We start from the raw sequence: 13,519 nt of genomic DNA, 5'->3' as shown, positions 1-13,519 counted from the left end.
TTTTTAAAGAAAAGAAAAAAGAGAAAAGGTCAGTGCCCTCTGCACTGATGGGTTCCCTGCCTCTCGGCCAAGGAAGCCCCCATGGACTCCCCATGGCCCCTGCCCTCCCAAGGCACACCTGAGCCCTTGTGCAGCCCCTGTGCCACCAGGTGAGTGTGCACCAAAGCTCTCAGAGCTGCCAGCAGCCACCTCCACCAGGGTTCCCTTGCCCTGTGAGGGAATGCCATGTCCTGCTGCCCTCAGTGTCCCCAAGCTCTCCAAACACACCTGAAGCTGCCGAGCGCTTTGCCAGGCACCCACAAAATTAATTGCAGTTTCTGAGAACAAAAGCCTGCATTGGGGAAGCATTAGGCTGGGGCAAGGGGGGGCTGTTTCCCCCTTTTGTGCTGGAGAAATCCAAGATTTTGCAAGTTGGATTTCCTCCACCTGCTGTTGCTTCATGCCTGAGCAAACAGCCCAGCAGCAGAACGGGGACGTTGGTGCTGGGGATGCCCAGCCTTGCTGGCAGCCCTATATAAGGGGCAGGGCTGAGCTGGCAGAGCAGGAGCATCCTCCTGCACAGCCAGGACATGTTGGCCACCCTCACCCTCCTCCTGGGGCTGCCCCTGGCCCTGGCCACCGAGCCCCAGAGCTGCGCCCCACTCGTCCCTGTCACCTTCAACAGCAGCACCATCCCTCAGGTAAGCCCTGCCTCAGCCAAGGACCATCCTCTCCTTTCCTGTCAGCCCCCAGCCCTCATGGACACAGGAGAAGGTCATGGGAGAACCATGTCTTTATCTCATTGCCTGTCCATGCTTGTTTTCCTAAAATAATCCCCTTCCCTGTGAAGCCTTGCAGCTCTGCACCCATAATCTCATGACCAGGCATTTTTGAGGGGTTCCTGCTTCCATCTCCCAGCCAGCCAGGCTGGGCAGCACCATCCCAGTGCCTCACCACTCTATTTTAAGTCCTTCAAGTGGTGGTGGCTCAGGTCAGGAGTCTCCATCCGCAAACCCTTCACTGCATAAACAGAACTGAATCCCTCGGGAGGTTTTAATGGGAGGGAAGCAATGACAGCCTGGCCTGGAGCAGGAGAAACAGCACTGCAGAGAGAACTGGCCATGCTGGGAGCTGGGGCAGTGCCTCAACAGAAGGGAGACAAAGCCCAGGGACCCTCACCAAGCCTGGATCCCACCCTACCCCTGCCCCTGGCCTGGGACTCAGGCACAGCCTCTGCTTTCCCTCAGGGGTGCCTGGGGGTGAACCTGGCACAGCCCCACAACCTCCCCCTCTCTGCTCCCCTCTGCAGCTCCTGGGACAGTGGTTCTACATCGCTGGTGCCTCCAGGTACCCCCCTCACCTGGCAGAGCTGAGAGCAGTGACGTTTGAGGCGTTTTCCTTCTCTCCTGGCAGCCACGAGGACGAGCTCAACATCACTGAGATCATCAGGATGTAAGGACAGGGAGTCATGCCCTGATCTGATTCATGCTCCCCCATCCCCAGGGGCATTTCCACCCTCTGGGCTGAGACACCCCACAAATTCAGGACTGGAGAGCAGCTGTGCCTCATTCATTGAAGCTCTGCAGTCCTGTTCATGTCCCAAATCCCTCAGGTTTGCTTGGGGCAAGCTGGGGGGTGTTTGCTACCTCTGACCTCTCTGCCCCACAGGAATGAGACCTGTGTGGTGAGGAACTTCAGCAAGATCCAGGTCTTCCAGGAGAACTCCACCCTGGTGCATGGTAAAGATCCACTGGGATGGGAAAATGGGAGTGGGAAAATGGGGGACTCACCCAGCCCTTGAACCCTCCTGCTTCTGCCCCCAGTATGCGGCACCCTGAGCCTTTTACACCTAAAATCACATCTGGAGGTGGGGAAATAAATTTCTTCCCCCACTCAGCACATCTGTGGCAGCACTGTGGGACCAGAGTGGTCCCCACTGGGATGAGGGGCAAGGATGGAAGGTGATGAGGCTCAGCGTGGGGTGGGTCCTCACTACTGGGGAAATCTCACTCTCTCCATCCCTTGCAGTTGATGATAATGGGGTGGCTTCCACGGCCAGACGGATCCAAAGCGACAAAGACCTGCTGATCCTGAACCACATCAACATTGACTCCCCAAATCTGAGTCTCTCAGGTGAGCAGATCAAGGGGCAGGGACACCTCCAGTGCTCACAAGCAGGGCAAAAAGCGCCTTTTCCCCTGGTACAGAGAGGGGAAAGATGGGAACAGGCAGTGAGCTCCCCATCTGCACTGCAGGGATCACCCAGGAGCAAAGAACCCTAAAACTCCATTTCCTTCCTGCCTTTCCATTTCTCTGACAGCACGGACACCCAACGTGAGCAAGGAGCACCTGGAGGAGTTCAAAGCCCACCTGAGGTGCCTGGGCTTCACCGAGCAGGAGGTGTTCCACGCTTCCACAGAGGTACCAACCCCTCCTGGCTGGGTGAGCCCCAGCCAGGCTCTGTTCCCAGCTGGGATGGGGCTCTGGGGGATTTTGGGAGTTTAGTCCCTCACAGCACAGCTTCCCTGCTGGGCATCCTCACTGCCCCTGAGCCCCTGCCCGGCCATTCCTGGGGTTTGGGGTGAGCCCCAGGAGCTGACATCTCCTCTTGCCCAGGAGCTCATCTCTCCTCTCTCCCCCAGCACGCCTGTCCCCTGCCCAGGGGTGAAGACAATGCAGATCCTCAGCTGGGGTAACCCCAGGTCAGCTGCTCCATCCTCATCCTCCTCCAGCCCCAGCACGGCCTCAGAACTTCCTATCCTATTTATCCCATCCATGTTTTGATTTTTCCTCCTGCACTAAACACCCGGTTTCACTGTTCTCATGACCCCAAAATAAAGTCCTGTGTTTCACCCACTGGCTGCTCCTGCTCCATCTCCTCTGGGACACCCTCCATGCCCTGCCCATGGTGCTGCATCCCCAAACCCACCCAGGGATGAGAATAAATAATAACCCAGACAAAGCCCAGCCAGGGCCAAGGGTGGGCACAGAGGCACAGCCCTCAGCCAGCTCTGGGGTGCCAGGGGACCCTCCCAGCCTCAGACATTGGGACAGGAGCCCCCAGCCCTGAGGGTGACACAAATCTGCCAACCCCCTTGGGCCTGCCCTACCACAGCACTGCCAGCACCTCAACATCCCCACCCTCCATTCCCAAACCCCACCAGGCTCCATCTACACCAATCTCATCTCAAAGTACAATTTTTTATCTTTTTCTGATTCTCCTCACCCCACTGCAGAGGGCTGTGGGGCACCTGAACAAGCAGCTGCAGCATACGGCATTGGCTGGGGCTAACACATCATCAGTTATTCTATCAAGGGTAATTTCCAAAAGAAATCCCCATAAAGTTAAAAAAGGAAAACTCATGCAGTGGACACAAACTGTGTCCTCTAAATATTTTTTTGTCTTGTACTAAATCATTGCAAATACTGACTCTTTTGAGAGCAACAGCCAGTGAATGGGAAACCAGTGACAAGGATTCTTATTTTAGCATAAGGAAAGCTAACTTTACTCTCAGATAAAATCATCCAGGGAAGAACAATTACCTGTCAGCATAGAATTGGTTTCTATTTTTCCCAAACCATCTCTTCTTTAAGTAATTGGCTTGGCTGAGAAATCAAGAGGATAACAATTCCTTGTTCACGTCTTTCCCGGTACAGCATCGGTGACAAGAGGTGACACTGCCCCTTCCCCTGGTGTCCCTGAGGAGGGAAAGGGGAGAGGATGGGGAAAACCAACACCCAGAGCCAGAGCAGAGTGCTCAGGGAGGCTCCAGAGAGGAAAAGCACAGCAAATGCCAGGGAACAGGACCTGCCTGTGTGGCACACAGGGACAGCAGCAGGACAGGGACGATCAGGAGCTGCACTGGGAATGTGCCCAACAGGACAGGGGTGACCCTTGAGACCCATAAACACCACTTTTAATGCCACTTTTGGCAAGGACAGCAAAAGCACCTTCTCTCCAAAGCCCCCTTGCGTGGCATTGCAGGCAACCCCAATAAGGGAAGAGATGAGAACCTTGACTCCAGGTTTCAGAAGGCTGATTAATTACTTTATGATATATATTATATTAAAATAAAATTATATTTATAATTTATATATATATAAAATTATATATTAAAACTATACTAAAAGAGTAGGAGAAAGGATTTCATCAGAAGGCTAGAAAGGAGTAGAAAGGAAAGGAATGATAATAAAATTTTGTGACTGCTCACAGCCTCAACAGACACAGGTGGCTGTCATTGGTCATCAAGTAAAAACAATTTCACATGCTGGGTAAACAATTCTCCAAATCACATTCCAAAGCAGCAAAACATGGAGAAGGTGAAACTTCTCAGGAGAAAAGATTCTAAGGAAAGGATTTTTCATAAAATATGTCTGTGACACCCTTGGGCTTTGCCTGAGACTGGGGAGGGGGGTCTGCAGCCAAACCAGCACTGGGAGAGGATGCACATCTCAACAGCAGAGCAAGAGGCGACCACAGCAGCTGCTCATGGGGGAAATGGGCAGATTTAGAGCAGGCTGAAGTTTTAAATGCAGTAACTGCATCACCAACTGTGGTATCCACATGCCCTCTGAACAGAGAGAAGAAGGCAAACAATTCTTAGCTCGCTTTCCTGTGCCTGTGTTGTGCTAAAGTAGAATGCAATATGGAGATTGTTCACCCAAAGTGAGGATGTTTTGTTCCCTTGGCCTGTGTGTGTGGGACTATCACAGGACAGACAGGAGAGAATCAGAGATGATGAGGGCAGTTCTGAGCAGTGTGAGCAAGAGCGAGTGCAGGGCAGATTCAGTTTATATACAAGGTACATAGTACATCATAATAAAGTAATTAATTAGCCTTCTGATGATGGAGTTAGATGCATCATTCTCTCTCCCCTTTGTCCGAGTCGCCTTTGATTTGCAATACCCAGCCTACTGATTGATTCGCAATTACCAGCCTATTGATTGGCAATCACCAGCTCACTGATTCATAATTACCAGCTTATTGATTGATTTACAATGACCAGCCTATCGATTCACAATCGCCAGCCTGTTGATCGATTCGCAGTCCCCATCAGCCCGCTCCCACCGCAGCCCCATCCCGGCCGGGGCGGGCGCCAAGCCCGAGGCGCACCCGGGCACCGCTTGCGACACCGGGGCAGATCCGGCCGGCCCATCCTGTCCCCTCCCAGCAGAGCCAGCAGCTCTGTCTGTGTGTCCGTCTGTCTCGCACAGCCATGGGCCCGGCACTCGCCGCCGTCCTGGCGCTGGCTGCGCTGCTCCCCGCGGATGCGCTGCCCTGCGGAGCGCAGCGCCCGGACAGCGACACGGCAGCCAAGGTAGGGGGGGAAACAACGGGGCTGGGGCTGCCCCCGCCTGCTGCCAGCCCGGGGGCTCTGCTCAGACTCACCGTGTCCATGGGACAGGGAAAAACCCCGCCGTCTGCCCCGGGAAAGGAAAAAACCCCACCGTGTGCCCTCTGCTTCCCCGAGGTACTGTCGGTGGAACACCTGCAGCAAACGGGAAAGGTTTGCTGTGCAGAACACCTGGAATGACCCCGTTTCCTCAGGTCCCCAGAAACAAGGCGGGCGGGTTGGGTGTTTTTGGGTGCAAATCCCCCGCGACAAAGCCAGGCTGTCCTGTCCCTGTCGGTGCCAGCACCTTTCCCAACCCCCACACCCAGCTGGTTTTTTTTTCATTTGCAAATATTTCACCTTATCGCTGCCAACGCAAGAGCCCTAGCGGAATATCCGCGAATATCAATTTTGCCCCGGGGAGGGTGGAAATCCCAGGGTTTCTCCTGCAAACCCTCCTGTCCCTCCCCACCCACAGCTGCCGGGGACCTGGCTGTACGTGGCGGGGGCTGCCCAGTTCCCCCAGCACCAGGTGGAGATGCTGCTCATCGACCACGCCTTGCTGCGCCTGGAGCCGGGGCCCGGCGGGCAGGAGCTGCTCATCAGCCACTTCGTGGCCGTGTAAGATGCGGGCCCCGTGCCCCGAACCCATCCCCTGCCTGCTGCTGCCCTGAAATCCTCCAGCACAAAACGCGAGCACTGTTCCAGAGTGGTTTCTCCAAAAGGAGTCGCTGCTGCCTGCTCTGTGCACCCTCTTCCTCGTCCCCTTTATTTACTCATTTATTTCAACAGATCAAACAGGTTCAGACAAGTTTTGCAGGGCACAGAGGTCTCACGGGCACCAAGCCCTGCAGGCAAGGAGAAAACCTTTCCACAAGTCCCTGTGCCATGGCTGCTGACCCTGCCAGCAACCAAAGCCTGTTCCCCCACAGGGTCAGAATTTCGGGGATGAATTTTTCTGTGCCAACACAGGCAGCGCTCTGAGGTTTCAGTTATTCCAGGGTGGAAAACGCCTGACCACCAAGGGGTGGGGGAGCAGTGGCAAGGCTGGGACCGTGAGCTGCCACTGCAGGGAGAGAAAGGCCTTGATTACAACAGCGAGAGGAATTAACCCTGAGGAGGAGGCGAGAGGCGCCCGGGGCAGGGCTGGGGCTTTGCTGCTCCTTCCACACAACAGCATCGCCCCCTTCCCCTCTCTCCCCAGCGGGGACCAATGTTATACCCACAACCTGACCTACCTGGAAGTCACTGCCGGTAACGCCACCCTGGTGAAGAACGGTGAGTGGCACGGAAGGGGTTAACAGCCAGCCCACGGGTTCAGACGCACAAAGGGCCCATTTCCCTGTTTTACATTATCTGATGTATCTTATCCCAGAGTCTCTGCCTGTTTGAAGCCTCGGTGGGCTCCAAACCCGGGGGCACCCAGGTTATTCCTGCCCCTGGGGGGCACCAGGAATAAAGGGAATAGAGGGACCCAGCCCAGAATTGTGATTCCCCAGAGCTGTGTGCCTGATGGGATTGCAAGGTGGAAATCCTGTTAAGGATATTGTGAGGCTAACACAGGGAGCAGTTGGTTATACTGCTCATTTATTTGCTATTCTAGTAATTTTAGATTACTACAACAGCAAATAACACAGGGATTAGTTGGTTATACTGCTCATTTATTTGCTATTGTAGTAATTTTAGATATTAGCCTTACTAGTATTGGTGTTGTAACTTAGCTTTTATGTCTTAGCAGCCTTTCTGATATCCATAAATGTAGGCACAGCTGCTTTATGGTTTCAGGTCAGCACTTTATGTCAGAAACCACAGAAATGAAGGGAATTTGATAAAGGTTTTGATGAGTGCTTTAAAGAAATTAATAACTTTGTTAGCTTTAAGCAAAACAGATTGGTCACAAAAATAAGAAAAAAAATACTAATATTCTAATACTAATATTCTGATTCCTATATAACAGCATCCAGAACACTACTATTTTAGAAATGAGCAGGTGAAGAAACTCAGAAATGCTGCTCCTGGGGCAGCCCAGGGTCACAGCCCTGCTCTGCAGCCACATAAACCCCCAGAGCAAAGCTGTGCCAGGAGCCAGCCTGCTCCCACCCCTGCAGGAGAACCCCATCCTGTTTGTGATTTCACAATCCCTCGGGGGCAGGAGGGAACACCCAGGGCAGGTTTCAGGGATTAATGAAGCCTCTCTGGTTCTGAGCTCTTCCTCCTTGCTGAGGAGGTGGGGTGAGCCAGTCTGGGGTGGGAATTGCAGCCCCGGGACATGTTTGCACTGACCCCTCACACCTGAGTCCCAGCACACCCCATCCCTCAGCACATCCCAAAAGCAGGACAGGAGCTGGGGGACTTTGGCTCTTTCACACCCCAGCCCCATTTTTAAGAAATACAATTTATATAAACCAAAAGCCAAAAAAAATCACCCTGTTTCAGGACATTTTTCCTGAAGGCTGAATCCCAGGGACTACTAATGCTACCACACCTGGAGCTTATTGCTGCTGCAGCACTGCAAATCTGAGTTATTGTGTGTTCTGTCTGTATCTGTTCTCTCCAAGCCATGACCCAGCAGACTGAGGGGATGCTGATGAACACGAGCTCTGAAAACCTTTTACTCATCCAGTACCAAATGCAGAGGGAAAGGACCTATTTGGGGCAGTATCTGTACGGTATGGAACTCCATCCTAAAGTCATTTAAATCTATGATGGCACACCCACACACAAAGTTATCAACTAAAGCCATAGAGCAGCTTGGTCTCACCAACAGTGACTTCCCTGAGACCAACACTCCATGGGTCAGGGGATTTGCAAACCCCATTAAACCCCACATCTCTTGGCAGAGCAGGAAAAGCAAGTTAAAGACCAAACCCACTTACAGCATAAATATTCAAAGAACAGGAAGCAAACACAATTCAGCATCGATATCATTGTAAAATCTCAATATTTTCAAGCCAACCATGATGTTTCGGTATTTACCTCCCAGGGCAGAGCACATCAGATGGCTTTGCAGTGCTAAGGCTGATCAGATTTAACCACAAACCCATAAAGCAGCAGGTTTTGACCCTAATAGGGCTCCCCATCACCTTGCCAGGCTGCAAAGCAGTTCCTTAAGAGATTTTGAAGGCACAGCTGGAAAACTGCCTCCATATTCCACCTTGGTCCCTCCTGACACTTCAGGAGCATCAAACCATCCTGCAACCCCTTTAAGCAAGCAGGACCAGAGTTTTTTGGGAGAGGGGTAAAGGAGTGATGCTCAGGGTTGGTTTTGTTCAGGTGGGTTCACTGTGGGGATGAGAGACCTCCACACAGAGCACACCCACTGCAAGCACTGCTGGGGATTGGGGCAGCAAGGACAGGGACACCAAGGGCTGTGCTGAGGCCACCAGGCCATACCTAACACCTGACACATCCTTCTCCAGCCAGGAACCTGAGCCTGAGCACGGCAGAGCGGGAGGAATTCGAGCAGCACGCCGAGTGCCTGGGGCTGAGGGCAGAGCAGATCGTGTACGCGCCCTGGAAAACGGTACTGAGCCACCAAAACCACCAAAAACCACCAAAACCACCTCCAGGCAGGGCTGCAGGAGCCCCCTGCATCCCCAGCTCCAAAATGGGCTCTCAGACACGTTTTCAAGGTGTTGGAAGTTATTTAGAGGGTTAAATCATCACAGGCTCTCTTTAACTGAGGTCTGAAATAGCAGCCCTAAAGCAAATGCCTGCACTGAGCATGTCCTCTGGCAGCCCTGCTAACAGCCTGCCATCCCTGCCAGGGGGAAAAGGCAAGGCATTTTTGCCCTGAGTTACTGATTGTGCCTTGAAATTCCTGGTTTTGCCCCCCAGCAAGGGCCAGCTGCCCCAGAAGCTGCAGAAAGGGCAGGAAGCTCTTGGGATTTTTTCCTTCAGGTTTTCCACTAAAACATTAACCAGGTCCAGTGCTCACTCTGCCACCTAATTTAAGACATTTTATCCTGGAAATAAACCAGACCCCGAGTCAGCTTGGCAGGGGCTCCTGTTTGCAAAGTGAAGGTGAAGAACATCTTACCTTTGCTGCTCTGTGCTGGTCACCTGCTCACCCACATCTGCAGGCTCTGAGCTCTCAGAGGTGCCCAAACCCCACTGAAAGCCACCAGGCTGGATCCAACATTGTCCCCAACACCTCTCCAGCCTCAGGAGCTGCTTTTAAACCTGCCCCAGAAGTTCAGGGGAATGGAGAATAGGACAGAGGGTGGAACCCTGGGAATGGGGCTGCACCTGGGGCAGGTCTCCTCTCCAATTTAGCAAACAAGCAGCACCTGGGAGGCAGAACCCAGCTCGTCTACATTAACTGCACACAGCTGGGGACTGGGGGCGGGTTGCAGGATCACAGTTAATCTCTGGATCACATTTAAATATGGGCAAAATGAGGGGAATTAGTCAGGAGTGTCTGTGCTTACAAGCTCTGGTGCAATTAGGGTTGGCAGTTACTGGCCAAAGTAAGCCATTGCACCTGAGGAGTAAAAAACCAACTAAACAAACACAGAAAACATTTTGGGGCCCTTTGTGATCAGGCTGAAGGAGGTGGATGTGCGCCGAGCACAGGAGCAGCTTCACAAAGCCCCTGTCAGCTGCAGGCATTAACAGAACCACAAGGTTTTTACTTATTTCCCCCAAAGTCTGAGTTCTCCCTTTCCTTCAGAGCACACATATCCTAACTTGCCCCAGAAACTTTTTCCTCTTTCTAACACAGGCCTGGAAAATGGCATCAGCAGGAGCTGAGTGCCTGGGCAAGCATTGTCTGAGCCTTGGACAGGACAGGAAAGCCCTCTTAGACATTATCAGCTAAAAGGAGAGAGGAAAATCCTTCTTTCTTGAGTAAATTTTGTCTTTCTTGAGTAAATTCTGTCTTTCTTGAGTAAACTCTCTGTTGCTGGCAGCTTGGCAGATTCACTTCCCCTGTTTCTGTTGTTTTGACAGGAGGTGTGTCAAGTGAAAGCAGCCGAAGGCAGCAGCAGCCCCCACCCAGAGCCCGGGGCTGCAGCCACAGCATCCCCTGCCCCAGGCACCCCCCGGCCTGAGAGTGCAGGGAACTGACCCCACACACGCCAATAAACCTTTCCTTCAAATTAAACACTGTTTGGTGCCCGTTGTTTGAGAGAAAATGGTTCTGAAGATTTGCAAAAAAAGAACAAACACCCAGTTCACCTTGTGTGTCATCCAGCCCTGAGCTGGGAGAGTCAGCCTGGAGCTTCCCTCTGAGCCTGGAAAAGTGCTCTGCCAAAAATCAGCGCTGCGGTGCAGCAGTAAGAGAGACCAGCCAGGAGAGGGCAATCATTGACTATATTAAACAAGCAAACCACGCATTTCAGGAGTAACTGGGATATGCGGAAGGTGGAAACTGAGCTGGAACTGCGCAGCCTGAGGAAAAGGGGGTTCAGCTAAAAGGGAGCACCCAGTTCTCCTGACAGCTGACTGCCAGGAGGGACAGATGTTCCTGCCCAAAGCCTCTGGACCAGGCAAGTGCTCCCTGGTCATGTCCATCCACAGCTTGGTTTGCACACCATGTCTGACACTGAGAAATTACCCCCTGCCACAGGGAAGGGGTACTAATCCAACCCTGCCTGGAGTTTTAGTTTTCAGAGAAAACGTCACAATTCCTGATTTCTCAGCAAGCTCAACACCCTGGAGATGAGAAGTGCCAAGGCTGACATTGCTGTCCATGCTTCCAGCACACCCCTGCCGGCATCAGGCATCTTATCCCAGCCCCAAAGGGGGGACAGCACCATCACTGCCATTGTAAAATGGGCACCTGCAACTAGAGACTGCTGCTGCTGCATGGCTGGAGAGTAATTCTGTCTCAGCTCTTAATTAAGCACTGAAAATATCTCTCTTCCTTAAAAAGGAAGAAAATGAGAGAAGCCAGAGGGAAGGCTGCAATGAGCTCTGTGACTCCCCCTGGAGCTCCAGGGTGCTCTGTCTCTGTCCAACTGCCTTTACCAGGCAGAATTTCAGTGTTAAGGCTTTGGAGCAACTGCTCAAGCAAAAATGAATTTTATAAGATCACAGAATCATTAAAGTTGGAGAAGACTCCAAGGTCAAGTCCAACCTGTGACCAATCCCTCCCCTTGTCAACCAGAGCAGAGCACTGAGCACCACTCCAGTCACTCCTTGGACACTTTCCATGGATGGGGACCCCACCACCTCCCTGGGTAGCCCCTTTTAATCTTGACAAATCTTTCGGTGAAGAAATTCCTCCTGATGTCCAGTCTGAACCTCCCCTGGCATAGCTTGAGGCCATTCCCTCTCCTGCTGCCCCCTGTTCCCTGGGAGCAGAGCCTGACTGCACCCTCCTGTGTCAGGGAATTGTAGAGAAGGTGCCCCCAATATTGCTTTCTGCAAGATAAAAAATAAGTCCAGCCCATTCCCTCCAGGATTTGAGGCACAGGGAGCCAGCCAGCCCTTGTTTCACCCACCTCTTTATCAGCTTGTGATGTGAAACACAACTCCCACAACCTCTCCTGAGGGCAGGGGGCTGAGGGGATGCTGGCAGCACCTTCAGGGCTGCAGTTCAAGGGCCCATCTCAGCTGACACCACTGCAGAGCTGTGGCTCAGATTACAAAATCCCAGACTTTATGAGCAGATTTATAGCTGAATAAAAGCCTTGAATTACAGTAGGAGACATAAGGAACAAACAAAGCCAGTCTGGCCCCCAGAGCAAGTTTTGTTAACCAAATCAGAGGCCACTTGCACTACCAGCTGTGGCTCCTGAATGACCTTCAAGGGCAGCTCCTGGCTGGGTTGTTTTTCATGAAAAAAACTTGCACAAAAAGCCTTTATTTTGGAAATGGTATAAGCCAGGTTCTTTCAAGGGGATAATTGGACTGCAGAGCTTTGTTTTTTCTGGGAAATTCACTTCTCTGAACAGAGTGTTGTGGATACTGCAGAGGTGAGCAAAGTCCAGCAATACCCAGAAAGGTAAACAGAGTCTGAACATCCCTGACTCATCACCACTATCACCAGCCTTGATCTTGCTGGCTTTGTTTTTAAGAATTCTGCTCTCCCATGTCCTCAGTGAGAATCCTTCTCACTGGCAGTGTCCTTGGTGAGAATTACCCCAGGAAGAGTCTGGCCCCAAAGAGCACCAATAAACCAGAGAAAGAGATGGAGACACGGTATCTCTTTATCAGACCTTTATTAGCAGACTGTTCCCTACATGAAGAATCCGAGTTAGATTTGCATTATAACAATTTGTGGTTACAGCTACAAAGATGGTTGTCATTTTGCATTGATTTTTGCATTCTGATATTCATATTCTCATTAGGCCACACTGGTAGGAAGGAGCCACTGCAGAATTTAGGTCTCAGGAAGAGGGGGGTGAAAAAAAAATCATATCACTAATCCATTGTTGGTTAGATTTCCACGTGGCTACAGCACTGAAAGTGAAGGCAGAGTCTCACCTGGGAGACTCCATGAACCACCAAAATCTGTCAGAAACAAAGCAGCTGTTTGAGTGCTAGCAAATCCTTTTCCAATTTCTCACACACATCTCCACAGTGTCCTCCTGCACGTGATGAGCACTGGCTCAGAGCAGGGGCTGCTGATTCAGCCTCGAAGCACAACTGTAGCAGCTCGTGTCCAAGTGCAAGTTTCCTTCCATCCCTCTGGAAATGTGTATTGTCTTTAGTCCCTGAGATTTCTCTCTTCCCCCTTTACCTCAAAACTCCCCCAAGCTCTCTTAATTGACTGTTGTGACATCCAACATCCACACACCTTCCACTTCCCACCTTCAGCCATCCCCCCAAGCCCTTCTGTGTGCACAGAGGCCATTCCAAGCTAAGGCGAGCCTCACAGTGCACCCTCTCCCCAAGCTTCTGCTTCCTCATCTGCTCCCTTCTCTCCTATGGCTTCTTGCTACACAATTTCTCTGGGCTGAGGTCCTCCAGCAACAAACCCAGACGTGGGAAAGGCAGTTCCAGCCCCACAAGTGATTTCAGCATCCCTCCCCATGACTCAGCTGTGTGATGCAAAAGAACTAATAGAGAACTTCTTAAAACAGGAGAAATACAAGCACAGTAACAATATTTAAACAAACCTATAAAAATAGTCTGAAATAACTCTGTTCAAATAAATACAAAATAAATATGCTTTAAGCAGTAAAACAGTGGAATGCAACGCTGGTCCATTTTACCCAAAATGAAAAGTTGGGTGAGGATCTCTCAGGCCTCAGCAGCTG

At 51.7% G+C, this 13,519-nt stretch overlaps 2 protein-coding genes across 2 annotated transcripts; both read left to right on the top strand.

The window, feature by feature from the left end:
• Positions 1 to 569: 569 nt before the first annotated feature.
• On the top strand, positions 570 to 2,675 carry LOC128942197 (alpha-1-acid glycoprotein 1-like). Its single transcript, XM_054284504.1, has 6 exons — positions 570 to 680; positions 1,289 to 1,431; positions 1,648 to 1,718; positions 2,008 to 2,112; positions 2,300 to 2,400; positions 2,622 to 2,675. The coding sequence occupies exons 1-6, from the start codon at positions 570 to 572 to the stop codon at positions 2,673 to 2,675; spliced, it is 585 nt and encodes a 194-aa protein (XP_054140479.1).
• Positions 2,676 to 4,714: 2,039 nt separating this feature from the next.
• Positions 4,715 to 10,379, top strand: LOC128942196 (alpha-1-acid glycoprotein-like). Its single transcript, XM_054284503.1, has 7 exons — positions 4,715 to 4,781; positions 5,194 to 5,297; positions 5,791 to 5,933; positions 6,517 to 6,590; positions 7,871 to 7,981; positions 8,732 to 8,835; positions 10,263 to 10,379. Exons 1-7 carry the CDS (start codon positions 4,715 to 4,717, stop codon positions 10,377 to 10,379), a joined length of 720 nt encoding a protein of 239 aa, XP_054140478.1.
• The last annotated feature ends 3,140 nt before the right edge of the window (positions 10,380 to 13,519 follow it).

Source organism: Melozone crissalis, unplaced genomic scaffold (assembly GCF_028551555.1).
Source record: "Melozone crissalis strain CALT ecotype California unplaced genomic scaffold, PUWL_Pcris_2 ptg000041l_1, whole genome shotgun sequence".
NCBI classification, from domain to species: Eukaryota; Metazoa; Chordata; class Aves; order Passeriformes; family Passerellidae; genus Melozone; species Melozone crissalis.
The sequence above is the reverse complement of the archived record's forward strand: the minus strand, read 5'-3'. Positions and strand labels throughout refer to the sequence as shown.

What these genes read in the sequence shown, in the direction of transcription:
- LOC128942197 (XM_054284504.1), top strand. Translation starts at nt 570, where the DNA reads ATGTTGGCCACCCTCACCCTCCTCCTGGGGCTGCCCCTGGCCCTGGCC. An exon ending in CCCAAATCTGAGTCTCTCAG is followed by an intron (nt 2,113 to 2,299) that starts GTGAGCAGATCA and finishes TTTCTCTGACAG; the next exon opens with CACGGACACCCAACGTGAGC. An exon ending in TGTTCCACGCTTCCACAGAG is followed by an intron (nt 2,401 to 2,621) that starts GTACCAACCCCT and finishes TCTCTCCCCCAG; the next exon opens with CACGCCTGTCCCCTGCCCAG.
- LOC128942196 (XM_054284503.1), top strand. Translation starts at nt 4,715, where the DNA reads ATGATGAGGGCAGTTCTGAGCAGTGTGAGCAAGAGCGAGTGCAGGGCA. An exon ending in ATCAGCCACTTCGTGGCCGT is followed by an intron (nt 5,934 to 6,516) that starts GTAAGATGCGGG and finishes CTCTCTCCCCAG; the next exon opens with CGGGGACCAATGTTATACCC. An exon ending in CGCCACCCTGGTGAAGAACG is followed by an intron (nt 6,591 to 7,870) that starts GTGAGTGGCACG and finishes GTTCTCTCCAAG; the next exon opens with CCATGACCCAGCAGACTGAG.